At 43.2% G+C, this 26757-nt stretch overlaps 2 protein-coding genes across 8 annotated transcripts in view; both read right to left on the reverse strand.

The window, feature by feature from the left end:
- Positions 1-1083: 1083 nt before the first annotated feature.
- alpha-Spec (alpha spectrin) lies at positions 1084-10176 on the reverse strand. 2 transcript variants are annotated; one of them, XM_066739085.1, is made up of 10 exons: positions 10038-10176; positions 9444-9658; positions 9129-9360; positions 5447-9063; positions 5302-5346; positions 2402-4929; positions 2257-2311; positions 1795-2173; positions 1562-1728; positions 1084-1482 (listed from the first exon to the last, which is right to left on the reverse strand). In XM_066739085.1, exons 2-10 carry the CDS (start codon positions 9591-9593, stop codon positions 1354-1356), a joined length of 7302 nt encoding a protein of 2433 aa, XP_066595182.1. In that variant the 5' UTR covers positions 9594-9658; positions 10038-10176; the 3' UTR covers positions 1084-1353. The 2 variants fall into 2 exon arrangements, with proteins under 2 accessions (XP_066595182.1, XP_066595183.1); XM_066739086.1 differs by lacking the exon at positions 5302-5346.
- Positions 10177-10474: 298 nt separating this feature from the next.
- Positions 10475-26757, reverse strand: part of LOC136780607 (ecdysone-induced protein 74EF-like) — a 143584-nt gene continuing 127301 nt past the window's right edge. For all 6 annotated transcript variants that reach the window (XM_066739090.1, XM_066739089.1, XM_066739088.1 and 3 more), the window contains one exon: positions 10475-14565. In XM_066739090.1, coding sequence (XP_066595187.1) covers positions 14012-14565 — 554 coding nt within the window. In that variant the 3' untranslated portion in view covers positions 10475-14011. The remainder of the gene's footprint in view (positions 14566-26757) is intronic.

The raw sequence follows: 26757 nt of genomic DNA on the forward strand, positions 1-26757 counted from the left end.
CGTAATTTTTTGCTATTGGCTTCTAAAAGCAGAAAATTTGGCGCGAAGTTATTGCACCAATCACAGACTAATTGTTTGCCGCCACATTCTTACGTTATTAGAAAAACCTTGCAAGTACTGTCCACAAGGTAGTTTAAAATTGTCTACATTTATCTGCAATAATTTTTATCTATTTTCCACTAATAACTGCATTGTTAATTTTTGTAGAATTAAGCATAAATTTTCCCGCGTGTTTCTTCTGACAGTTGCAGGTGAAATGATGGCGCTACTGTCTCAGGATTATTGGAAATATTTAAAAATTAATCCATTCGGGCTAAAATATTATTGGCCGTATTCAGAGGTAGAAACGTTCCTTAACTAAGAGACCCTTAAATGCTATAGTATATGTCACGTAAACTGTAGTAAGGGAGCTTTTACTTAAGCCCGGTTCCACATGCCTTGTTTAAGCTGGATTAAAGTGCCAGCCAGGTAGCGAAGAAGTAAATTTTAACGCTCTTGAAGTAATTCTTTCCAAACTAAATTTTGAAGGCGCGACGCAGAAGTAAAAGGATTTTTAGACAAGATTTGACCAGAATTAATTACTTTGGATATCATTATAACTGGAGAGGTAGACGTGCCAAAGCTTAAAAAGAAACTGGAAGCTAAGAAACAAATCTGAGTAAATACTGTGATTAATATAATCTTAATTATTTTTTATTTTTTTATTGAAAAATCTAATCAAATTTTTATTTGTAAAGTTTATTAAACCAAAAGCAATTGACTTATTCACACCAAGATGATCCAAAACTAAAGGCAAAAAGCAAGGAAATGTTAGAATATTCGAGAATAGATCATTTATTTGTATATATCAGTCAAACTAGTGATTTCATAGTTTATGGGAGACTTTTGAAATAAAACGTAAAACAAAAAAACAATTTAGTAAGAAAGAAAATAGTCTGAATAAGAATTATGGAGTTTTAAATTGGCGCTCTTTCCAAGTCATAAGTTTTTTAAGTATAACTTTATGCTATATAATAAAAATAGTGAAGACTGTAAATTTACATAACTGTGATAATAAAACATGGCATTATTAAAACAAAAATGTTGATTGTATGAACAATATATTTATTGATCTGCCTAATGACCAAATCCAGATATAAATAAAAGCATCAAATAACTCTTAAATCGTAAATATTTTTAAAGAATAATAGCTTGCCTTTGCACGTGTAAGTAATGCATATATGTAAATACTACAGAAAAGTAAAAACATATTCATGAAAACAGAGTTAAAACTTATTGGCTTCTACTGGATGCAACAAGAGCATTTTATCTTCTGCTATATATCGAATAAGCTTAAGTTAAAAGCAAAAAAATTTAATTTTGGAAAAGCGTACGAGTAAATTCTATATAATCTAAAGCTCCGGTGATTGGACGTTCCGTTTTTGGATCAACGTAGGGCTTCATACGTGTTACGCAATAATCAGCCATTTCTTTAGTAAGATTCTGAAATTAAGATAAAATTAAAAGATGTCATAAAAGTTGATAAAAATTTTAAATTGCATTAATGATATGGAATACAAACCGCATATAATTCTTCTTTCGTAACGTATGGCCGATCTGAAGCAGTAATAGCGTGAAAAGCGTTTTCGATCTCTTCGGAGCTTTGAACGTTTTCCGTTTCTTTGCTTATCATAAACGCCATGTATTCCTGTAGAGATACATAACCATCCCTATTTGGATCTACTATATCTGCAACAGCAATGTTCAATTTATTAACAAATGTATAATCACTTAATAAAGAGAAATATATAATACCTAAAATATTTTCAAATTCAGGATCTGGCTGGCCTTCCTCCACCATGGGTAAATCATAACCAAGTGCACGTAAGCATGACTTGAATTCCTGGTGATTCAAACGCCCGCTCTTATCTTTATCAAAGTGCTTAAACATCATTGAAAATTCTTTAAGCGCGTCTTCCGATACGCCCGATTGGTTTCGTGCTTGTATTTGTTGTTCCAGGTTGTGCTGCATCCTCATTCCAAGCTGATCCAATTGATCCCATTGTTGGGCCAATCCTACCGTGCTATGTTCTGTATATCGATTATCCAGGATCAAATGCTCTTCCAGAATAGCGCCTAAATCTTCTATTTTCTTAAGATCCTGCCGGCGTGCACGTACTTCCTGAGTTTTTCTCTGTACAGAAAATAAATATATTTTCCTTGTTAATTTCTGTAACTTAAATTATAATTATATTAACAGGAATATTTAATACTAACTTTTGTAGCTTCTAATTGCTGTTCAAGCGAACCTGATCCTTCCATCATAGATGTTCTGAAACGAGAATAGTAATTATTAATCAAAGCACACTATTTAAATTGTTAATAATTTGTTTATTAAAAAAACTATAACTTTTAAACATACCGAGTTTCGGCCAACCACTGATGGAATGCATTGGCATGTTTGGCGAATTCTTTTCGCAGTTTGTCGTTCTCTTCCTGCCTTTGGGCTTCCTTAGCCAATTCCACATCTCGTTCTTTAATGATTTTTTGCAAATTGCGCCATGTATCCTCCAAAGCCTCCATAGTAAACCATGTATAAGGATTTGGTCCAACATTGAAGCTCTTAATTTGACGATCAAGAGCAGCAAGTGCCTGGAAGTCAGCCTCTGCGGAAGAAAGACTCGCTTGGAACTGTGAATGTGCTTCGCGAAGTGCACGGATCTCTTCGATACTGTTGCAACGCACAGGATCGGTTAGATCTTCTTCGGCGTTCTCGAACCAAGAATTAAAAGCAGAAGCCTTTTTGGCAAAGGTTAGATAAAGCTCCTCAATTTGCCTGAACTGATCTTGCATCCTCAACAGACGTTGCTTACGAGCATCTGAATCAGCCAAAAGTTTCTGCCAGCGTGCGATCACATCCGCATGACGTTTCTGGATACTTGGCGTTTGCTCGTGTCCAGAATCTACGAGCATTTCCTTCAAAGTAGTAATATTTTGTATGCCTTCATGTTCAAAAGCATGAAGACCGGCATCGAATGTTTCCTGTTTAGTAAGCAATGTTTGCACGGTTGATAAATCTCGGCCGAATTCTTCCGAACGAACGTGAGTTTCTTTGTCGGCTATCCATGATTCAACAACATCTGCTTTCCACATAAATTGAAGGTACGCAGAGTTGTCGTTCAGTCGCGTTTTCCTTCGAATGGCAAGTGCACCTAATTGATCGAGCTTATTGCGCAATTGAGCACATCTCTGGCTTATAGCATCAGCTCGATGATTGCCAGCTTTGATAAGCGCCTCACCAGCTTCACAAATGTCCTTGCAGCGCTCTCCATGCGCTGCAAAGTCAGTCTCGAAAGCGTCGTGTTTTTTTAACAAGCCTTGAACAGCTGCCATGGTGTCGCCATAATCCTCTACAGACAATAATTGTTGCTTCTCTGTAATCCACGCTTCTTCCTCTTCAACCTTTGCTAAGAATTGCTGATATGTCAGAGATTCATCAAGTTTCTGGCCCCTATTAGCTGCTAATTGCTTCAACTCGGCCCAAGCTTGATTCAAAAGCTTCAAACGCTGCTCGATTTCTGGAACACCCAGATTAGAAACGTCCATTAATTTCTCTCCGGCTTCTTGAACAGCTTGAATCGCTGGTTCGTGACTGCCAAGTTCAGCTTCCAAGCGTTTGTGTTTCTTTTTAAGATTTTGCACACCGGTAAGATCACGACCATAATCGTCGGAGCCTACTAGCAATTTCTTTTCCTTGATCCAAGATTCTTCGTCAGCGATATCGCGGAAGAATTGATGCAAGGTATTAGCTTCGTTCAATCTTGCCTGTCTATGTGCAGCCAAATTTGTTATTCTTTCGTATCGTTCGTTGATAGTTTGTCGCTTCTCTTGTATAGCTGATGCATCAAATTGGCCGCTTTCGATCAGAGAGTCTGCTTGTGCATTCATATCTTTGATACGCTCCTCGTGTGCTTGTATATCCGCTTCGACTAGCTGATGCTTCTTCATAAGATTTTGCACAGATGCCAGATCCTTACCTGCATCTTCCGACGTAAGAAGACTTTCGACTTCTCCCAGCCAAAAGTCTAAATCCTTTACAGCAGCAATATAAGTGCGCTGTTTATTAGCTTCCTTAAGCTTCATCGATTTTTCTGTGGTTTTCTGCGTCAAGTATTCCCACTGATCCGCAATTGACGCTAATCTCTTCTGAACAGCATCCTCCGAACCGGCGCATTGATGTTTCTCAATTAGATTACCGCCCATCGCTAGCACAGATTGAATTCTATCCGCATTAGCAGCCAACTCAGCTTCAAATGCTTGATGTTTCTGATGTTTGGATTGGATATTAGCCGGGTCTTTGTAATTTTCCTCTGTAGCCAGTTGCAGTTTTTCGGCTATCCAATTCTCCATCTCATCGGCATCCCTAGAGAATTGTTGCAAAGTTTGAGACTCGCCTAATTTGGAACGTTTCTCAATAAGGGCATCTTTCAAATGCCTCCAGCGATCGAGTACTTGGCAACGTCTGTCATCGATAGGCTTTGCAGCATAGTGCTCAGCAGCTATAAGCTGGTCTGCTAAAGTTTGCAAAGCCGCTATTTTCTCCTCGTGAGCATTAATAGCTTTATCGAAGTCTTCGTGTTTTTTAATAAGAGCTTCCACGTTATCACTGCTATCAACAGTATCAGCGTTGCTTAGGAAAGCCTCTCGGGCACTCATCCAATTCTCCGCTTGCTCACAGTCTCTACAGAAGAGCTGTAATTCCAGATTTTGATCAAGTTGCATCCGCCGTTGAATCCATGCTTTCTCCAACTCTTGACGAGCTTCTGCCATTGACTCGAGCTTCTCTTGAATCTCTACGCTGGCATAGTGATTTGACTGCAGAAGTTGCTGGCCAAATAATTCGAAGGCTTGGAATGTGCCGGCTCTGGCATCGATTTCCATACGATGTTCCTGAAAAGGCAAACCAAAAATTATTACGTTTTAGAAAAACATATGCAAATCACGTGTATCAAAACAGTCTTTAAATCAATCCTGCAATATAATAGACAATCGTATTTTCAATCCACTCAGCGATATACACATGTACGACATAAGCGTGAAGCAGCAATTTTGCTTATAACCTGATGATACGTTTGTTAATAGGCAATATTATCGCTTGGAAAACGCAAATCTGTATAAATATTTCTTTCTTTTCTTTCCTTTATCCTTAATATAAGACATATAAACAGCAAAAATAAAGAAAATACAAAACAATTAATTTGTATAAATTGCTAAAAGGTAAGAATCGCATATATTTCAATGCATGCTCAAACGATTTGATACCTCAGGCAGTACTCCGTATCGCGCATCTATCTCTGCTCTGTGATTCTATAATTTAAATATTTTATCAACCAACTGTAAGACGTTTATATCTATCTGGAATATCTGATAATCTAGTGCTCAGATGAATATGATAAGAGATGCTAACCTGATGACGCTCGAGTAGTGCTTCAGCACCGGTGACATCAGATGCGAGCTCTTCCGAGGCCACGAGACCCATCATCGAGTTAATCCAAGCCATAAGATCACGATAATCGCTGAGAAATCTTTGCAAATCATAAGAGTCCAACAATTTCTCTTTTCTACTATTGGCTTTGGCGGTCAGCTGAGTCCATTCTTCATTTATTTCCTTCTGTTTGGCATAAGTTTGCTCAGCGGTATCGGAATGAGATTGCATCAGCCGATTGGCAGTCTCATCCAACTGCTTGATCTTGTCGCCCAGCGCTGCCAAGTCCCGCTCCAGGCCTTCGTGCTTTCTTTGCAGTGCCTGCACGCTGCGCAAATCCTTGCCTAGATCATCGTTATTAAGAGCCGCATCCTTTTCGCGAATCCAATCCTTCGTTTCGTCAACGTCACGATGGAATCGTTGTACCTCGTGAGCCGAACCTAATTGATTGGCCCGTTCCGTTGTTAGTGTCTGTAGGCTCGTCCATTGTTCGTTCAAGTCCTGTATCTGTGTCTTGATCTTCAAAGCAGCCTCTGTTTGACCAAGGCTCACCAACTGCACAGCAATTTCATTCATTTCAGCCAAACGGACTTCATTCGCTTTCAAATCTGCCTGGAAGTCGTCAAACTTCTTCTGCATAACCTCCACCTGCTCCAGATCTTCACCAACGTCTTGTACTTGCGCATGGTTTTCTTTATCTTTGATCCATGTGGCTAAGTCCGCTGCTTCTCTCACCAATACGTAGGCCTTGGCTGTTTCGTTCAGTTTATTCTGACGTTCGCGTGCCAAACGTAACAAATCATCGTACTGAGCTTGAATTTGGGCTTGACGAGCGGCAATCGAGCTTTGCTCGCGGGCCAAATTCTGCTGAGACGCACTCAAACCAGCTTCGGGCTCAACGCGCTTCACATAAGCGGCTGGCACGAATCCTTGACGATCATTCACTTCGACTTTCCACCAATCTTTGTTGTTCGAATTAAGAAGAGTAAGCGTATCACCCTTCTTCATCGACACTTCTCTTGGTGATTTTTCGGTGTAATCGTACAGAGCTACTACGCATTCCTTGCCAGTTATGTCAATGGCAGGCGTCTCTTGCTGACGACACGACTCGGCTTGTGATTTAAGTGCACCGATGGTGCTGGCAAAAGCTTCAAGATCGCTCACGAGTGCTTCGTGCTTCTTCAACAAGGCTTCAGAGCTATCCTCGTCTTTTCCATAATCTGGATTCATTACGATTGGTCTTTTCTCCTTCATCCACGATTCCGCTTCATTTGCGTCTGCAAAGTATTGATGGGCCTGCAAAGAATCGTCCAAGTCGTTCTTGCGCTTTCTTGCCTTATCCTTCAATTCGCCCCAGTGAGTGTCCAGAGTTGACAAACGTTGTTGAATTTCGTCCGCAGCAAAGTGGCCTTCTTGTAGCATCGACGAGCCAGCTTGACAAACCGCAGCAACGCGAGGCTCGTGGTTGTTGATCTCTGCAAGAACTGCTTGATGCTTCTTCTGCAGGTTTTGCACACCAATCAAATCTCTGCCGCGATTTGTGGATGCCGCCACTGGTTCTTTTTCGCGGATCCAGGCTTCTTCGTCCTCGATGTCCCTGAACAATTGCTGGACCTGAAGAGAATCGAGAAGACGTTGCTTGCGTATGCTCATAGGACGCTGTAAAGCAGAATAGCGTGCTTGCAACTGCTCTTGTTTAGCTTTAATGTTCTCAGCGTCAAAATGACCTGACTTGACAAACTGTTCGCCAGCTTGTGCAATTGCATCGATTCTATCAGCGTGAGAAGCAACGTCAGCCTCCAGCAATGCATGTTTTTTCTGCAGGTTTTGTACACTCGTTAGATCTTTGCCATAATCTTCGGACATTAGTTGGCCTTCCACCTCTGACAACCATAGCTCAATATCCTCCACGGTACGATTGAACTGTTGTTGCTGAGAAGCCTCCTGTAGTTTTGCACCCTTCTTCTCCGTAGCCTGAGCTAAGCTTTCCCATAGCGATATGATTTCGTCCGAACGAGTACGAATGCGATCACTCGCATAATGATCGCTCTCGATCAATTCCTGTCCGGTTGCCACCATTTCCTCCATTCGAGTCTTATTCGCATTGAGTTCCTGTTCAAAATTCTGGTGCTTCTGCACTTTTCCATTGAGATTCGTTGGATCCAAATAGCTATCGTCCGTAGCAAACTTTAGTTTCTCGTTCACCCAACCTTTAGTCTCATCGCAATCGCGTTCAAATTGCTGCAGCTTGTAAGCGTCCTCCAAACGACGTCTTCGCTGTGCCGATTTTTCCAGAAGAACTGCTCTTCTTTCGAGCAACAGCTGCCTACGTTGAGCCACGTCTTCCGCGGCATAGTGTTCTCCCTCGATCAGTTTACCAGCAAATTCATCGAGTACTTTGATCTTCTCCTCTTGAGCCGCTAATGATTTATCAAAATCTTCGTGCTTCTTGATTAGTGCTTCCACGCTATCCAAAGAATCGCCTAGATCCTCATTGGCCAAGAAAGTTTCTTGCTTGGCCATCCAGGCATCTGCTTGCTCGGTATCGCGATAGAACAATTGAAGATCCATGCATTGCTCGTAAAGAATGCGTCTTTGCTCCCATAAAGATAACAGCGATGCTTTGTCTTCTGCAAGAGAGTCGAGTTTCCTGGCGACTTCTTCCGCGGCATAATGTTGCTTCTCGAGTAATTTATTGCCAGCCAGCGCAGTTGAATCAAAGCTGTCTGCCCTAGCATCGATTTCCCCCTTGTGTTCTTGATGCCTTTCCACCAGAGCTTCGGCACCTGCCACATCCTTGGCAAGTTCATCAGCGGAGATTATGGCCCGCATGTCGTTCATCCAGGAGACGAGATCTCGATAATCAGCCAAAAATCTATGTAGATAGTAAGATTCATCAAGTTTAAGACGACGCTCCTTAGCTTTTGCTGCTAGACTTTCCCAAGATTGTAATATTTCAGCACGTTTCGCTTGAATCTGACTGGAATGATCGGCTTGGTGAATAGCAGCAAGACGATCTGCTTCACCTCCGAGGGTATAGACCTTGTCCTCCAAGGCTGCTAGATCTCGTTCGATTCCCTCGTGTTTTCTCTGAAGAGTTTGTACGCTGGCCAAATCACGACCAAAATCGTCTGAGGAAAGGACTACGTCCTTTTCAGCAATCCAAGCCATTGTCTCATCTGCGTCACGATTGAATCTTTGAATCTCGTGAGCCCCAAAGAGTTTCTCTTGGCGAAGTATGGCTAGCTGTTTCAACCGTTGCCAGGATTCATTCAGGTCTTCTTTTCTTCTCAGAATGGTGTCTCTTTCTGGATGACCATCAAGCAAAAGCTTGTCAGCTTGATCGTTGACTTCGTTTACCCTGAACTCTTGACTTGTCATATCTTTTTGAAACTCATCAAATTTTCTTTGAAGAACTTCAACGTGTTCCAGATCATGTCCAAATTCGTCTGTTGTAACAAATGCTTCTTTATCATGGATCCAGAACATGACTTCATCGCAATGACGAATAAACTGAACCAAAACTAAAGCCTGTTGCAGCTTTAATCCCTTGTCAGCCAATCGGCTTAGTAAAAGATCCCATAGGCGATGTAACTCCTCTGTGGAATAAATTGTCATCAAAATCATATATGAATATTATAAATGCTACTATAGATATAATTACCTAATCGTTTTCGTATAACATCACTAGCAAAATGATGCTGAGCAATCATCTCAGACCCTGTATTATCGAGCAGCACTATGGCATTCGAATGGGCAGCCACCTCTGCTTCAAAAGCTTGATGTTTTTGAATTTTTGCCTGCAGGTTTGTTGGATCTTTATAGCTCTCATCCGATGCAGCTTGCAATTTTTCATATATCCAACCTTCGAGTTCGTCCGCATCTCGCTTGAAATACTAATAAAGAAAAAGAGTGAACTAAATATATTCTATTTTATGTCATAGATACAGGATAAAAAAATATAGAAATTATTTTGCACCTGAAAGCGACGGGAGTCCTCAAGCTTATCTCGTTTACTGCGAGCTTCCGTTTTGAAATTAGCATATCTGCCCAAAACTTGTTCACGCCTCTCCTGAATATCTTCTGGATTCTCCAGAATCTTCACTTCTTTCGGTGTTATTTGTTCCATTTTGAAGAAATTTTATCTTAGAGGTATCCACTTGTCAGGCCAATATGGCCGCGGGGTGTGGCAAACTGTCGGAAGTAAAATGACGGATTGTTCTTTAATGACGGTACATAGGAATTATTGTTATTTATCTATAGCAGAACTATCATATTTTGGTGAAATTAATTATTACACGTAGTGAGCAAGATTAGACAAGAAAAAATAATATTTATAAGTATCCATGGTAGTATTTGAACTAAAATAACCATTCAAAATTAATGTTTTAAGATTTTACTTGGACAGATTATGTGCATATAGTAAGTGCCTGTGTGCTATAAACACAATTCTTATATTCCGCCGATGGAGAAAAACCTTGTGCTAAATTAAAATGTTAGCGAATTAAATTTTGCACAGTTATCATGCACGATAAACTATAAAAGGAGCTTGTACTATTTGTAGTTACTATACCAGTGTTTTATCGTGCTGCTGTCTTTTTGATTATTTCGCAAATATTTCAACTGAGAAACTGACTTTTCACTTGATGTTGCTCGACATCGATATCATATCACACACTCTCACACACTGTTACACTACTACCCGACTGACCGACCGGCCTGCCGCTGAGAGCGCTCTGGAATGGAATGTAACGAATGTAATAAGAAATGATTTAGGCTATACTATGCTGTGATTGGCTCATATCTTGGTAGTGTAGCCAATCACAACTAAGTAACTGACGAGAGCTACCACAAGCAAACAAAGATTCTAGATTTTGTACTTTAAAAGGCAAGTTAGAGCCAACGCACACTTACATATCCCACGTAGATGTGTGCTTGTGGTGTAGTATGCAGAGATGTTAACTTGTGGGAATTCGGTATCCCCACCACTAGTATGTGACAGTATGTGTCCCCCTCAACTCGACTTTGGCAGCTTTGCTTTGGCTGATGCCTAAAGAGCAGAATATCTCTGCAAGCACTCAAGCAAGTCGCATACTGTCGAATACTAACACGCATACATATGTACCTATACATAGTTCAGCTGATAGTCATCATATTCTATGTATAGCAATTACATCATCGAATATCAAACATTTGATAATAACTGATTACAGTTCATCAAAAACATAATTGCCTAAATTTGATATTGAAATTCTTGAGTAGAGGCAAGTTTTTCACTACTGAAGAAATAATCTATTACTCCATCATTGTTATTTATTATTAGGAATATATAAACCAACTACATATTCTTATTGAAATAAGAATATTAAAGAGATATAAATTCAGAAAAATTGTATCTATATTTATGAATAAATATAATTTAGTGGTACAGGAATGTGATCATAAGAGAAAGAGGTATTCTTTTACGTTATGATACAGTAATCTTTTATTAAATTTCACCTACAAACAACGAATCACAGAACGTTACATTAGAGTTCCTTACGTCAATCCATCGTGTCCTCATATATTTTACAGGTAAATAATTATGTATTTATCCCTATTACAGTAAAGTCTTATTTGTTAAAATATCTTTTAGTGTAGTCAATTGTTATGTATACATATGTAAATTTAATTCACCTAAAAATAGGATTTTGTTGTAATGTCCATTCATGGTTTATAAATATTTGTTATTATGTATAGAAGTGGTATATTATATAGGTACTTGCTTTTGTCCATTGTACTGATATTTTTATTTACCATACTTAAGTACGTATACTTAAGATATGAGTTCATAAATTTCTATGTACCAAAATTGTGTTATTGAAAAAATTACAAAATTCTATCTTGATAAATGAGCATAGGGCAACGTGTTTTCACTTCTTCTTATTCTTTTAAGTACCTGGACAAAGTGTGATAGTATAACGATACAAATCGCTAGAGCTTGCTATTCGTTTTCTTTTTTTCTTTCTTTTTTTGTTAGAAGGCAACGCGTCTTTGTTAATACAAGAAGGCAATTTGCTTTGTATCATCGGTGTATCTGGCGTCCCAAAACATTTATGATTCTAACGACAAATGTTTTCCGATATATATAAGTGGCAAATGCAAGGGACCGTTTACAGGCATTATTGGCAGCACTGGATCAATGAGTGTATTTTGCTGTATTTCGTATTCAAGGCTACCGCAAAAATCGAGAAGAGCCGCCGTGTTCAGTAAGAGAGCACTGCTGCATATCTTAATCTAACTATAAACATTTTCTCTTTCTTTCTGTCTACCAACTCTTCCCCAGTTATCAATATTACTATTTTATGTTTGCTCTTAGTATTATTATATTCTTCAACGATTTTTATTTACAAAAACTTAGATCTATAGGACACACTTGCACTCGCACGCCACATCCTGAGGCGTCAATAAATTAAATTTTACTCCAAGTTATCGTTATGATTCGCCTCAGGCGCGAGGAAGGTTGCTACATTAAAGGTACGATGTCTGGTTAGTTCAAGTGAGCATAAAAATCGATGAATGTGCGTTATTACGGTAGCGACCGGTAATCTGGTGATAATAGAGGGGCGTCTCCGCTTTGCTTGTATCCAATCGCAAGTATAATATACAAGTATAAAAAGAAGTAGTACGAAAACTTGTGCACGTTCTTTGAAAAAACGAAGACATCGTACGAGACGGTTAAGCTTCCTTATAAATCGACGTGACACAAAATCTCATAGAGACACATATAATTCGCTTCGATTACTACAATAACATATAATATATTTATATATATATATATTTATAATATGTGTATAATGAGTGTATATCCAATATATATACACACACTATAGTTTATATATGCATATATATTTATATATATATATATATATATATATAAACTATATATTTACTAAAAGTATCTTTTATATTTACAGAGAAATATAATGTTTATTTCAATAATCTTTATGAATTAGTAGCACTAAATTGCTAAATAACATTCTTGGACCTCGTGTGTATAGCCAGCACCTTGCGTTGTTGAACCCTCAGCTCAAATTGAAGAGTCGTCACTTCGATATATTTAAAAAAATATAATGTACCCCCTCCATGAGCTCGATTCATAAAACACTTTTTCGCATTTATTCCACGCACGCATTGCTTTTATATCCTTTCGCTATATCCATCTTTTTTTCACTGATTTTCATTTTTTTTTGTCACTTCCACTCACTTCTCACAGCCCTCATTTCGTTTCGATTTTTAAACTTTTCACGTATCTTTTTTTTGCTCCGTTACCACGCATATAACAATTTTCTAATTAACATATATAATCGTTTTACTATACAATAAATAATTTATCGCACGCTCGAATATACAATTTTGTCTACTCTTCTATTTAAATTAAGTAATTTGTCCATAGTATATTCGATAAAATACGTTTTTATAACGATTGTTATGGTTCTCTTCCCCTTTCCATTTCAACCTTCCATCTCCTTACTCTCTCCACATCGATTTCCTTTAACCATTTTCAATTAACAGATAAAATTTTGTACAAATACGAGCTCAACATGTCCAATCGTGACAAATTCAACACTATATACTCGATTTGCGTGCGTAGACGCAGGAGTTTAAAGTATTTTGCGACGTACTCTGGTCTACCGAAGCATAAAAGTATAAAAGAGAGAAAATGAACGTTAAGAAAAACGAGAATAAAAGAGAATAACGAAAGGAGAAGCGGAGCGCCAATGAATATTGAGACACATTTTTATGGCGTCCAAAGGTAGGATGAAAAATCTGGGGCTTCCGTCGCGGATTTTGTACTCAAACACGCTCGCCCGTACGCACGCGCGTACACGCTTACGAAGACGCATTCGTGTGGCCTAGTTGAACATTTATCTATACACAACTACATACGCGCGCGCGCACGCACATATTATACCAGGAACAACCGCACCGCGCGAAAAGAAGCAAAACAACGGTGAGCGACGACGACACAACGCCGAGAAACTGTGCGTGGTGGTTTTACATATCAAGAACCACGATACAATATCGATAAAGTACAACAACGATTCTCTCAGACACTGCTGATGCCAGGTCCCAAAGACTTAACGATAGAAACAATGTTCCAGAAACCGTAACAGGCTAAAAACTAGATAACCTAACTATTATCATTTCATGTCTGATGGCGCCGGCGCCGGGCGGCGTATCCTACGCTCAATTCCAAGTATCTGACAATCTTTGCGCAAATTTCACAAAGGGTCTGTATGTAGCATAAACGGAAAGTAAAGAGGGAATGGGGTGGGGGAGGGAAAGGAAGCGAGGATTTACAGAAACACAGCTACGTTAGATCGCCTGAGGAGTGTGCCAAGTGGGCAGACGGTAAGCGGAATTTTTACGAAGAATCGTCGGCGCTAAGGACGAAGCCTGGAGTTGTCGGAGCGTCGCCGAGTAAGCTGGTGGACTCGTCGATCGGTGGCGCTGCTGCTGTTGTTCGTGGAGACTCCTGGCGGGCCTGGGCCGGGGAAGCCTGTCTCACGCCCCCTCGCAGTCTATCTCGACAATGTCTTTCGGTACGTCGACGAATTGATAGACCAGCCTCTGGCCGTCTACCTTGGCGAGGATTCCTCTCTGGTAGTAGTAGCGCAAAGCACGTCCCATTGTTTCGTAGTTCATGTCTGGTTTGTTTTTGTGGAGTCCCCACAAACGTGAGACTGCTTTGCTATCAACCAGCTTGAAAACACCACGCTCGCGATTCGTCCACTTGATGTAGCGAGGACAATACTCGCGATCCTGGAGAAGCTTCAACAGGAACTCCCAAAGATAGGTGGTAGAACCTTCTCGCGACTTTCGCTTTACTGCTGCGCCCTCGCCCCCCTGTCGAGGTTTCTTCATCTTGTTTTTCTTCGAGCGGGGTGGAAAACCCAGCTGCAGAAGGTAGAGGTCGTCCGAGACGGAGCTTGTTGCTGCTTGGATCACGCTCGTCGGCACTCCACCAGGTCCACGCGGTGGACTCGGCGTACAAGGCGTCGCAAACTGACTTCCTCCCGCGTACATGGAGTTCACGTAGCTGCTGTAGCTCTCCGATACTGAAAAATCAATTTACATTGTTAGTAAATATGTCGTTAACTTTCCTCCTTCTGTGGCTATTCAAGAGACTCGATAGAGCCTCCAGACAAATAGTAAAACTAAGGTACGTGTCATCGAGAGACACCCGATTTTTAAATCCATTTATAAAAAAGACTCGGATGCTTTTCGATTATTTAACTTGATGCACTCTCTCTCTCTCTCTCTCTCTCTCTCTCTCTCTTTTCTCTCTATTTAAGGTCGTATTCAGAGACGTCGCTCAAGCTTCGAGGAAACCTCGAATACTACATGTAACATAAAATATGGATTTCAATTCTTCTTTTACTTCGAGTGATGTCTCTGAATAAGATCATTAGATCAAACACTATCTATTCCATTCGCGTTCTTTCCATCATAACGGAACAACAACTTTTGATTTCGAGCGACTAGAGCGCCCTCGGAGCTCGAAGCTTCCGCGCGATCATGCCAGATGGCACTAACTGTATCGCCAGTCACATACGACACTACCGATTCAACGCTCGATCAAGAATCAAAGGATTCAACCTTTTCTCTTGAGTTTGACAATTTTACGGATACGCTTAACTATATCGAAGACTGCGAGCAGCTTAAGAATACGCTAATTTACGGTAAATAAAACTGTATAAAACGATAGTGTGTCCGAATTGGACAAAACAAAATATTGCATCGTAAAGTATGGTCAAGCGGGAATGGGAAGAGGCGAATTTAGGTGATAAAAGTGGAAACAGTGACGATAAATAAAATAGATTTTGGATGAGTAGAAAGAGAGGGGAGGGGGGGGGGGATAAAGCGGGGATGGCCAGGGTTGTTATCGCTTCGATTTGCAGAAGGTCGTAACCGGGTTCAGGGCGTTTTCGCTTAAGTATACGTCGCACTTAAACGTGCAATGAACTATTAATAGCCCTCCAACTGAGAGCGTCGTCGTCGACTGTGTCTTGCCGTTTATGTCGCCGGATGATTGATGTTTCGAGAACGCTGTGTGAACTGGATAACAGCCGAGGATATTTTGTTTTGTTTTTTTTTTACTTTGGTTCCGTTCTTCCCTCTCTGGTTCTCCTTTTTGCAGAAAAATATGAAAGATAGACAGAGAGACGAACACAGAAAGAGAGAGAGAGAGAGAGAGAGAGAGAATGAAAGACCAACAGGAAGAATCTTTCGCTTTAAAGATCACTCTCGCTTTCCACGAGTGCCGAATGAGAATGTGACAGGTATATTGGAATTGGACTGGAGGAAGAGGGACGGGACAGGGCAGTGGACTCTCCGTTCAACGTTCACTCGGCGTACCCGAACACGATGGAAGGGTTTCTTTATAACGGCGGCCGAGTTGGTAAACTCCTTCGCCCACAAACACGATTTTTGCATATGTACGAGCCTCGTAAAATCTGCTATATTATGCGCCACGAATCCGCTTCCATACACCCGACGCATTGTAATACATTATTCCCCTTTATAACTTTACACACTTGTTTTTGCACTATCGTGTACCACAGAGAACAAGCGGGAATCTTGAAAATTGATCTGACAAAAGAACTCTCGTGAATAACCCCATTTTATCGACATTCGCATCGACTCACCGCGATTCGGTCAAAATTTCTCGCAGTCCATCTTGAAATTTTGGTCGCTAGAAAAATCACTGGGTAAGACGCGATTCCTGGAGCAATTAACGCGCTTCGACGGATCTGCAGCATCGGTTTATCAACGGGAACTCGAGAGTGTGTTCCGCGGCCCAAGGAGATAAATTCGCGTAGCACGTATGCAATGTATTATCGATGTAACGTCCACGGTGTGTTTCGACAAATTCAGGGACGTAGCGGGAGAAAAATGTGGAAATAACGTGGAAATTTTTGCGCACGGGCATTGACGCGAAAACGTCGATGAGAAAAAAATGTACAGAGGCGAGTGAGGTCTTTCAGAATGTATAATGTAATTTGCTACGCGTTTTAATGGTCGAAAGAGGGAGATCTCGCAGGAAATGTAGTTATTAAAGAAAGGAGTAAAAAGTGTCCGTGACCAGGAAATTAGAAAGCATCGGTACGCCACTGGACCAGAGCGTCCACGTTCGTGTGTGTTAGTAGTGTATTACCCCTCCCACTTCTGTTTCTTTCTCGCACACTGCATCGCTGTAGGTGTATAGGTACTGGTGTGTGGGGCCGACTACATATGTGTGTTCGAACAAGCGTGTAGAGTGGGGAGGGGGAAGAAGCGTAGATGGAAGAGGGGGGGGGGGGGGGAATCGGAGAAGTGTAGCTGGAGGGGGGGAAGGGGGAGAGGGTAGGGGAGGGGGTAGAGAGGAGAGTTGGCTCTGCTGCTGCAGTATGATAGAGGATTGACCCGAGCCAAGGTTGCACGGTGACGCCATCAAGCTACTAGTGCATAATAGCGCCGCTCGTCCGAGCTCGACTGCGCTAAAATCGGAACTCGTCTCTCTGCTTCTCCCTCCCCCCCCCCCCCCCTCCACCTTCCAACCATTCCTCACGCCTGTCCCTCTTCCTCTTCCTCCTTCATTTATTTTCGACAATTTTTTGTTGCTCCTGCACCGATTTTCCCGCAAAATCCAGAGGCCCCTCTCTTCTAAGCATTTTAACGATCCAGTCGAGACAAGGCGCGACGAATAGGGACAGATGAAGAAACTGCGAAGCCGCGCACACGCCGTCCCAAAAGGGGTGTGGACCGTCTCTAAAAATAAACAGCTATCCGTTGTTCTCGCGATGATCGCGGAAAAGAGCGCTCTCGACCAAACGCCAGCTTATCTCAGGCCTACGAAAAGCAAGCGTTCGTTTATTCTCGACAAACTTGTTTCTTTCGACGAAATCGCTATCGGATTGTTGCGTGGGAACGACAATGAAAAATTCAATTTACGTGAGTAACGAGACGATGCGACGCGAGAGTGTATTGCTAGACGACCGGTCGAGGTAACGAGGCAAATGGAATGAGTTTAGGCGAGACAATGAGATTTTAGAGGTTAAGTAAAGAGTGAGAGAGAGAGAGGGGGGGGGGGTGGAAGAGAATGCGTGGAGAACAGCTAGAACGGATCGTGTTTACGCGTCGTACGACTAGCTAGATGAGTCAATCGTAGACCCGTTGTCTAGGAGTTGGCCGTGGAGTGGAGTGGAATCGCGTGGAGTGGGGGAACACTCCTACTTCACTGACCTATACCAATGAGCGTATATAGGAAAGGGAGACAAGACCGCTAAGCCAAGTTAAAACGATGTATCGCGACTCTCTCTCTCTCTCTCTCTCCCTCTCTCGTCTCTTTCCCTCTTGTAAAAATAACAGATAAGCGAGTTAAGAGCTCGCTCACACGACAAATGTGTAATCTCCGGGAGATTCCAGGAAATCAAAGCGAGGAAAAACGTTAAAAACGTTAATCTTGATTATTTTTACTCGCATGGTCTCACCCGGAAGTTCCTGGAGAGGGACCGGAAATCAGAAAATTTGTCGGTAGAAAAAAGGTTGAAAAGCTCGAGCGATTGTGTTATTGCATCGTTTCCGTAATTTCAACGTGGATCAATTATATTCCACGGGCAATAACGATTGATGTTAATTATGAATTAATAGGTGTGTGTGTGTGGGGGGGGGGGGGGTCGAGGCATATATGGTATAAAGTTATTGGGATCGATTGCAATTGAGGTACAATGGGAGTACGGAACAAATGGGCATCGAAATGGTTGAATAATTGGAGTAAGTGGCTTAATGAAAAGCGATTCCGGTAGCTGCAAAAACAAAGTGAGGTCATGAGAGGACGATGAAGATGGGAGAATGGTGCAGTGTGGTACGGTATGGCGAGCATCGGAGGAGGAGGAGGAGAGGGTGGTGTGCGTGGGGTTGTGCGAGTGGGATAGAAAGAGAGAGAGAGAGAGAGAGAGAGTCGCGAGTAACGATTGGATCCTTGAACTTGAGGTTGGCCTGACCCCGGGTGGCCAACTGGCCAGTGGTGCCAACCGACTCTAGACAGACACACGAGAGGCTCGATACGATCTAGCTCCGGCCAGACCAGTAAACCAATTCAAAGTGCACATTGGCAACAGGAAGACGGAGAGTACACCATTTTCTCACACACACATACGCGCGCGCACACGCAGAGAAATTCTATCTCTCTCGACTCTTCGTGGCCGAAACCGACAGGAAGCTTATTCGAGAGCGGCAGTAACGAGTCGATAGTTAAAAATATACGCAGCGCGTAGTGGGGGCTGTTCCCCAGCGTAGAGTCTCTCGTTTGTTTTGCGAGAATTTCGTGTTAGTCCAGCGACCGGAAGTACCAGTATAAAGGGAGAAAAGAGAGAAAGAGGAGGAGGAGGAGGAGGAGGAGTCTAAGGTGGGAAAAAGAGAAGAAAATATATATAAGGTCCACGCAAGAGAATGGGGGAGGACGATGGCGGTAAATGGAAAGCAGGTTCGGTTCCGAAGTTGCGTGATAGGGTGGAGGGGGAGGAAAGAGGGAAAGAGCGTAAAAAAAGACTGGGAGGAAAAGGGGGATACGAGAGCTCATAGGCCCAGAGCCACATAGAGAACGCATTCCCGCGTAGTGACGATGGATAATTGGCTGGGAGACGCACAGGCGAGAGAGATCTCTCTTCTTTTTCCCTTTATTTCCTCCTTCATCCTCCACACGCACGCGTTTCCTCCTTATTGATCCATGGATCACGAGCCGCGCCATTTTCGCCCCATCGCTCGATCTACCAATTTTTCCCCGCGCAATCCAATTTGGATAACAACGTTCTGGAATAATTATCGTTATCTGCTCGGTTCATCGACTCTCGGACACTTGCTGCTTTTATTGGACGATTTTCAGCTTCGATGGGAAATTTTCACCGCTAGAATATCACCCGAGAGATTGTCTGGAGGAGAGTGTCGTTGACATTAATATCTCTAGATTTCGCCATACGCATTATCGTAAATTCGTCCGCGTCACCGTTATCGCGAGATTCTACTCGCTCGCCACGCGTACTCCCCATTCTGGACCGTTACGTACCGGTAAGTGACACAAATTGCGCCTTCGCGCATAAATAATAAGCGCGCCAGTGAATAATGCAAGCGTGAAAGACGGGATGAATAAATATTGCTTCAAGAAAGTGAAATTAATTGTTGCTTCGTCGCTCGTTCTTCAGACCCGATAAACAAAGACAGAAGGGGCGAAGTGGAGGGGGGGGGGGGTTAATATTATTGGAAGAGATTGAGGAAAAAGCGGAATAGCCAATTGGTGCGATAATTTCAGCAAGTCTCCCATAATTTTTGTTGGACTTCCTCTCGAGATGCACGGACGACGGCGCGAAACACGTTTCGAAGAGGTTTGTGGAAAGAGGAGGAGTAGAAGTGGGGGGGGGGGGGGGGAGAGGAGGGAAGGTAACTGAAAACGAGAGTCCCGTCCGGCAGATAGTCGGTGCGGGCCTTTCTACTTTTAAGTCTGATGCAAACGGCTGCAGGCACGCACTAACACACGCGCACCGACTCGACGATACAGTCACAGTGGTCGCGTGACGCGAGTTCTCACGTAGCAAAATTTCGAGAGACGGAATTCCGCGTGCATCAAACTGCACACATGACCCTCGAAAGGCAGAATTAATGAGGCACGAGAGGGGGGGGGGGGGAGGGAGAAAAATAGAGAAACGCGCGTATAGACGAGGCTAAACCAGAATGATGAGTAAGTTCCAGAAGTATCTCGCTGTTTGCCTCGATCTCCTTCTCCCACTTCTCGATTAGAGTATACGAGTGCGCTATACATGTATTTTCCACCGGTTATGCACCTGCCGCGAAATATCGACAATAAGGCTTCAATAACGTATTACGACGACAACGCACTTGGCAGGATATAAATATTCAATTACGATAGCGAGGCGCGGGGGAGCAGGCGCGTCTATACGCAACGTGTATAACGATGCGCAACACATGCTGTATATATATATATATGTAATGGCATTAGAAAATTGTCGAGAGCACGGAAATCATACGCTCGCACGGAAGTATTATTATTACACCTAAATCGATCGCATTATCACGGAAAGACTGATATCCTTGTTGATGTAGGTGGTATAATGTTGGGTAGAGAAGGGAGTGGCCAGTATTCGTCACTTCCTGGTGCGTTGAAGGATAGAACCGTGAGGGCGGATTTATATCAATTGTATCGTATATCTCGAGGAAGTCTGTTGGCCGTAACGCGGAAAAGCATTGTAGGAGGGGGAGAGCGAGAGCGAGATAGACGAGATGGATGGATAGCTGCGGCATAAAGAGAGAAAGAGAATTGCAAGGAGATGTATACGGTATAAAAGTTATGTGGGTGCCGGTACGCGCGCGCACGTGTGTGTGTGTGTGTTAAGATGGACGTGCGACGGTATGGGTGGTGGGCCGAGACGCGCGCGCGACGAGGGGAGTAAGATGGAGGAGTGCAGAGGGAGAGGAAGAAGAGAGGATCACAGAGAAGAGGAGGCGGAGAGAAGAAGGGGAGAGTTGACCTTCAGCTGCGCCGGGAAAGTCAGGCAGTCACTGACCGACAGACTAACTTAACTGCTCTATCCTTCTCCTCCTTCTCTCTCCTCTTCACCTCCATTCGCGATTGCTAGTCCGGTGCACCGTCCTCGCTGCACGCATCGACTCTTCACCTCCCCCCCCTGCTTCTCCTCCTTCTCTCCCCTCCCCCACCCACCTCTCACCCATCCCGTTTTCTTCCTACCACATCACGAGCCAGTACCAGGCCCCCACCAACCCAACGGCAGCCGGCACTCGACTCGAATCGGACGCTCTGTGTTCCTCGCTTCCTCTCTCTCTCTCCTTTTCTCTCTTTATTTCTTACTACCACTGCTGCTGCTGCTGCTGCTGCTCTGCTGCTTTTACTCACGATCCAAGACTCGGCTGGACCGATTGGCTGCTTCTACTTGGCCCTCTTCCTTTTCCTTCCTACCCTTCTTCATCCCTCTTCCCTTCCCCTCCCAAAGGTCTCGCTTTGCCCGCTCTTTGTCTAGTCCCTCGATCCCTTTTACTCTATTCTTCGCTTCTGAATCCACAACTACCACTCTCTACCCAACCTCCCCTACTCTTTCCACTTGCGCAACCTTGATTTGCCCAAATAGCAATCTCGAATTATTTCCCAAGCCTGAAAACCCAAGAAAGCTTTCGGATACTTTTGCAATTACTGTACATTTAATTTTATTTACACTAAACTTTGGTTTTATAGAAGAGTTTTGTTTACTCCAAAAGAGCCCTCGGAGTCTTTCACTCTCGTACAGCCTATCTCTCTCGTCCGATGGTTGCGCACTTTTACTCGCGACACCCGTAAAGGAAGCAACAAGAAGGAGGAGAGGAAGAACTCGTAGTTTCTTTTGTTTTCGTGCGATTCCTCGGGGCCTTCTTTATCCACTCGACTCTCCTCTTCTTCTCTCGTATACGCTGCTGGGCAATCTTCTGAATTTTTGCACCGATCTTTCCAGACTCTCGACTATATTCGCGCTCTTCGACTCGATCGCATAGGGCGCAACGAACAATCCAGCAAATTAAACGATCCACGCGAAGATCTTTCTTCTCCGAGCGTGCGGAGTCGTGGGTGGTTTTCGCGCGTTTATAGTTCGGAGCTGGCAGTTTCTGAGGCGTCGGGGCATTCCCAGCGACTGGTCAACCGTCTGACGTTGCTTGCCACATAGAAGAGGAGAGAGAGAAAGAGAAAGAGAGAGATGAAGGAGGAAGATTTACATGCCAGTTTTGTAGTGGCTTTCCTGCGGGACCACCTCGGCAGCCAATAAAATATTCTTCTGCCTCCATCTCTTTCTTCCATTGTTTCCCGATGAAACTTGACGAATTCATCGCTTCCGGTGTGAAAAATCTTTGCTTATTCCATAACCCCCCCCCCACCCGTTATTTTCTTCTTTTTCCCTCGATGCGGGCGGCGGACAGAGGTCAAGAAGACGACGACGCAAGTGGGAAGAATGCGTGACTCCGACTCCTCTTCCGTCGCGACGACGTGTCCGAGGTCAGTGACCAAACCGCCACTTTGCGGGAGTCGTTCGAGCCACAAAGTTTTCCGCGCAAAACCAAAAATTCCACGGACTATACTTAACTCCCTCCCTCCCTCCCTCCCTCTCTCTCTCTCTCTCTCTCTCTCTCTGCGCACACTCGCACTCTGCTGCTTTTGACAATTTTAAACGTTTAAGCGAGGCTCTCGAAACGGTTAGGAATTCTAGCGTTGCTTCAGCGGGCCAGAACAGTTGCTGAACTGGATTATTATTGCAGAACGGAAGAGGAGGGGGGAGGGAGGAGGAGGCTTCTTGTATAGGTGCGACCTTGCGAGTCGAGTGTCCGAGATTCGTCGTTCCGTCCCATCAACTGCGGTTTCCTTCAACCATTCCCATTCTCCTCTGAAATCTTCTTCCTGCAGACCTTCTCTTCGCCGTGTTCGGCCATAAAAAACAGCATCGGCTTGATTTTCGATTTCACCAAAGTGTCGACGGTTCTGTTTAAACGGCGGCGCGCGCCTTGACAAATAAGTTTATCTTCGATGGAACTACCGGATCGTATATCTCGAGTTCGCGGAAATTCCCTGCCAACGTACGATCCGATAAGAATAAGAAGCCAGAAGAATTCGTTCATCATTGACGTAGAGAGCGTCGATCGATCGCACCTCGCATGGCGAATGAGTTATTTTTGCAACGTGCCAAATTCGAGCATTCGCGAAACAATTAACTGGCCCGGTATAGTCTCTCTGGATTGGCGCATAAATAGCTCGAGGCAGTCGAGTCGGCCAGTTAATTTTAGGACAGATGCCATTATCTTTATCTCGCGAAAGCATGCACCAGCAACAGCAGCAGCGTTTCTCGATTTTGTTATTGCTGCATCCTTTGGCGCCACTGACCCAAAAACACACACACATACACACGAGCGAGCGAGAGAGAGAGAGAGACAGAGGAAGAGAGATTCGTTGGATATTAATAATTTCACGATAATAAGCATAGTTTCCTTTATGTAGAGAGGTTTAATAGTGTATATAAATAAATATATATATATATATATATATATATATATAGAGAGAGAGAGAGAGAGAAAGAGAGAGAGGTAGCGGAAGTGAGTAAAAGAGATTCCTCGTGGTCGATGGTATAAGAGAGAGAGAGAGAGAGAGAATAGAATGTATGTGCGAATGCGGCGTGGCACGTTCCTCGAGTGCATTTACTTTCTCCGATAGTAGTACTAGAGACAGCAGGTCTCCCCCCTAGCTCGTATATATAGCGGGTCTAGGCTAGCTCAGTGGGTCTAGGTCTAGACTGAGCCCTCCTCTTGTGTCGCACGCGTCCCTCGCGCGTACGTGCTGCGTTCCATACTCTCTCGCTCGATGCGATACGATGCACTGGCCTCCCCCCTCCCCCTTCCCCCTCTATACCCTCTCCTTACTTATTTATGTGTCTTCGTCTCACGTACATACCCTCGCACACGTACAAACACACGCACGACTCGCGCTGCGTTATATTTAGAGCAGCGTATATGCGTGACTACGAGAGCGGCACGCGTAATTGCAGCTCCGCCATTATGCGAATACGTCGTCTTTAAACTCTCCTCCCTCTTCCGCTCCAACTCACTTTTCACCGTCGACATATATATATATATATATATATGTATATATAATGTATTATATATAGTATGTATACGAGTATAGCGAGCTTAAAGAGATATACATCGTCTTTAGAAACGAATCGCAAAAAAAAAATGGTCAATTTTTTGAAACCTTGAATTTTGCCCCTTTTGGCGCGCACGCGTGGCCAGACCAGTGATATCGCGCTGAAGAGTTTCGAATTCGTGATCGCGAGGAATGCGCGCGATATCGATCGAGGCAACGATTACAGCGCTGAAAGCCGGAGGTATCGCTTCGATTACACTCTCTTTATACTGCATTGGAGAATCCGAGAGAGGGCAATAATTAACTGCACGAAACACGCAGTTCCTGTTTTTGCAGCTTCCTCCTCCTCCTCGACCGGTGGCTCCCACGAATGCTATTCACTCGACGATTTACTAACCGATATACCGAGCGACATACTTATTGTCAAAAATATATCCAATAAATAATCACTCGATTCGACTTTCCTATACTCTTTTCGTCCATTCGTTTTAAGAACCATTCGACTCGAAATTTCTACGAAAATATATATTGGAAATTTGAGGGATGAGAACGGAAAAAGTATTGGAGATTTTCGACTCTGCATTTGTATTTTTTTTTTCACGGATAGTGTACACTATATATATGTATAAGCGATCTTCGAATGTTCATTGGTGTACCGATGAGAGACCAGAAACGGATCGCAATCTCAGGATAAATCCGGTCGCGTCGTGATTTTATTAACCGCTTGTTACTTCTAAGCCACCTAGAGTCATTAAACGAGTTGTTTTGATTTGGAAAAAAGGATAGGGTCGAGTATAAATTAGTTGAAGGAAGAGAGCCAATGTTTCAGGTATAATCAGCGGTATTTGAAAATTACAGTTATCGAGAGGAAATGTTGAGGGAAAAGAAAGCTGGAGGAATGTTTGGTTATAGTTGTGGGAGAAGTAAAGAGGGAGGATGGGATGATGAAGAAGAAGACGAGGAAGAAGAATGAAGGAAGAATAGTCTATCGGTTTACATGCGGTTACGTTGTAAGAGGAGATCTTTGTGTTTCGATGCATCCGTGAAGGAGAAAGATATATAGAGGAGGGGGGGGGGGGTATCCTTAGGTTTTGAAGAAGGATTCAAACTTCGGCAGCAGAGAGAGAGAGAGAGAGAGAGATGATGGAGAGGAAGAAGGAGAAACGAGAAAATGAGAGAATCCAAGATAGAGAAGGAAAGATTTGAGAGGAAGACGTCGAGAAAGACGGACAAATCACACGACTGGCGTGCACATTTACACACATATATAGAGAGTAGAGAGAGAGAGAGAGAGAGGAGGGAATGTGCAGAGGCTGGGAGAGCGTGGAGCGGAGTAAGAGGGGATCAGCCGGTTAAGAAGGAGGGAAGGAAAGAAGGAGGGGGGAGGGGGAACAGACGGGGTGAATTGCCGGCGACAAGGTCACCGTCTATACCTCGCTAAACTGCCAATACGTGCCTTCGGCATTATACTCGCACGCCACTCTACTAGCTCTGCCCTCTCCCACCACTGCCGCCCTTGCAACCCTACCTCCCCCCCCTCCCCACCACGCTGCAACTTCCGCCTCATCTTGCCTCCTCTCGCTACATCCTCCCTCTCTCCCTCATCTTTTTCCTCAATGTCGCCACTGCGAAAATTCCATATGTTCTTCTTCATCATCTTCTTCACCTTCTACATACGCGTAAATGCAACTCGATACTCTCCACTCTTGCTGCGCTTACACGTGTAAAAGCGCACGTGTCCGAAGCTTATATATATATATATACGAATGTGAAGAAAATCACGCTGGAGAAATGTTCGCGAAATGGGGCCGAAAATTTGTTTTCGGGTTGCGACGCGTGTCTCTGATGATTGGTCCGGTATATACATAAGTGAGATCGAAGAATAAAAGGAAAGTGAGAAAGCAGCTGGCTCGGGCGGCTGAAAAACAGAATAACGGAGGTGATAGCGGTTTGACGCATTAATGAACGGTTAGGACTGCGATTGTGGGTTCGCATTCGGTTATCGACACGCGAACCTTTGATAACGAGGCGAGTGAGCAAAACGATATATATATGCACTGAGACGGTTTGCTCCTTTCTTTTTCAATAATAATAATAATAATAATAATAAAAACAAAAATACTGGATCGCCGAAAGGACGAAACGATGCGTTGGAGGATTATCGTCTTTATCGTTGATATCTAGACGCGGAAGTTGGCCAGACTGAGACGAGACTCTCGTAGGTGTTAATGCAAATGAAATTGCTTCCTCTTGCAAAATTTTTGTTTGCGCTCATTATCGCCAAAGTCCAAGGCAAAACGTTGCATAAAAACTTAAATAAACGTACAATATCGTTGATTCGCGTATTGTTATATAATGCCTTGGTTAGGAGGAGTGGGGGTAACAGCGAGATCTCGTTGGAAGAACGGTATATTTATAGTTGATGCGACATTAAGAGGGAAGATTTTTCAATCGGATAGTGAATGATATATATATATATATATACACGCATATGTAGCAGGAGACGCGATTTTGATAATAATTGATAGAGCGTTGTCGGAAGAGAGACGATTGTCTGAGACATTCGCGGAGGAAAAGGGTAAAA

This window comes from Prorops nasuta, unplaced genomic scaffold (assembly GCF_024137725.1).
Source record: "Prorops nasuta isolate Cenicafe-Biocafe unplaced genomic scaffold, Cenicafe_Pnas_1.2 PNAS00019, whole genome shotgun sequence".
NCBI lineage: Eukaryota > Metazoa > Arthropoda > Insecta > Hymenoptera > Bethylidae > Prorops > Prorops nasuta.

Coding starts and splice junctions, on each gene's coding strand:
- alpha-Spec (XM_066739085.1), bottom strand. CDS start 9,593: ATGGAACAAATAACACCGAAAGAAGTGAAGATTCTGGAGAATCCAGAA. Junction 9,361..9,443: donor AGGACTCCCGTCGCTTTCAG/GTGCAAAATAAT, acceptor TTTCTTTATTAG/TATTTCAAGCGAGATGCGGA. Junction 2,174..2,256: donor AGCAATTAGAAGCTACAAAA/GTTAGTATTAAA, acceptor TTTTCTGTACAG/AGAAAAACTCAGGAAGTACG.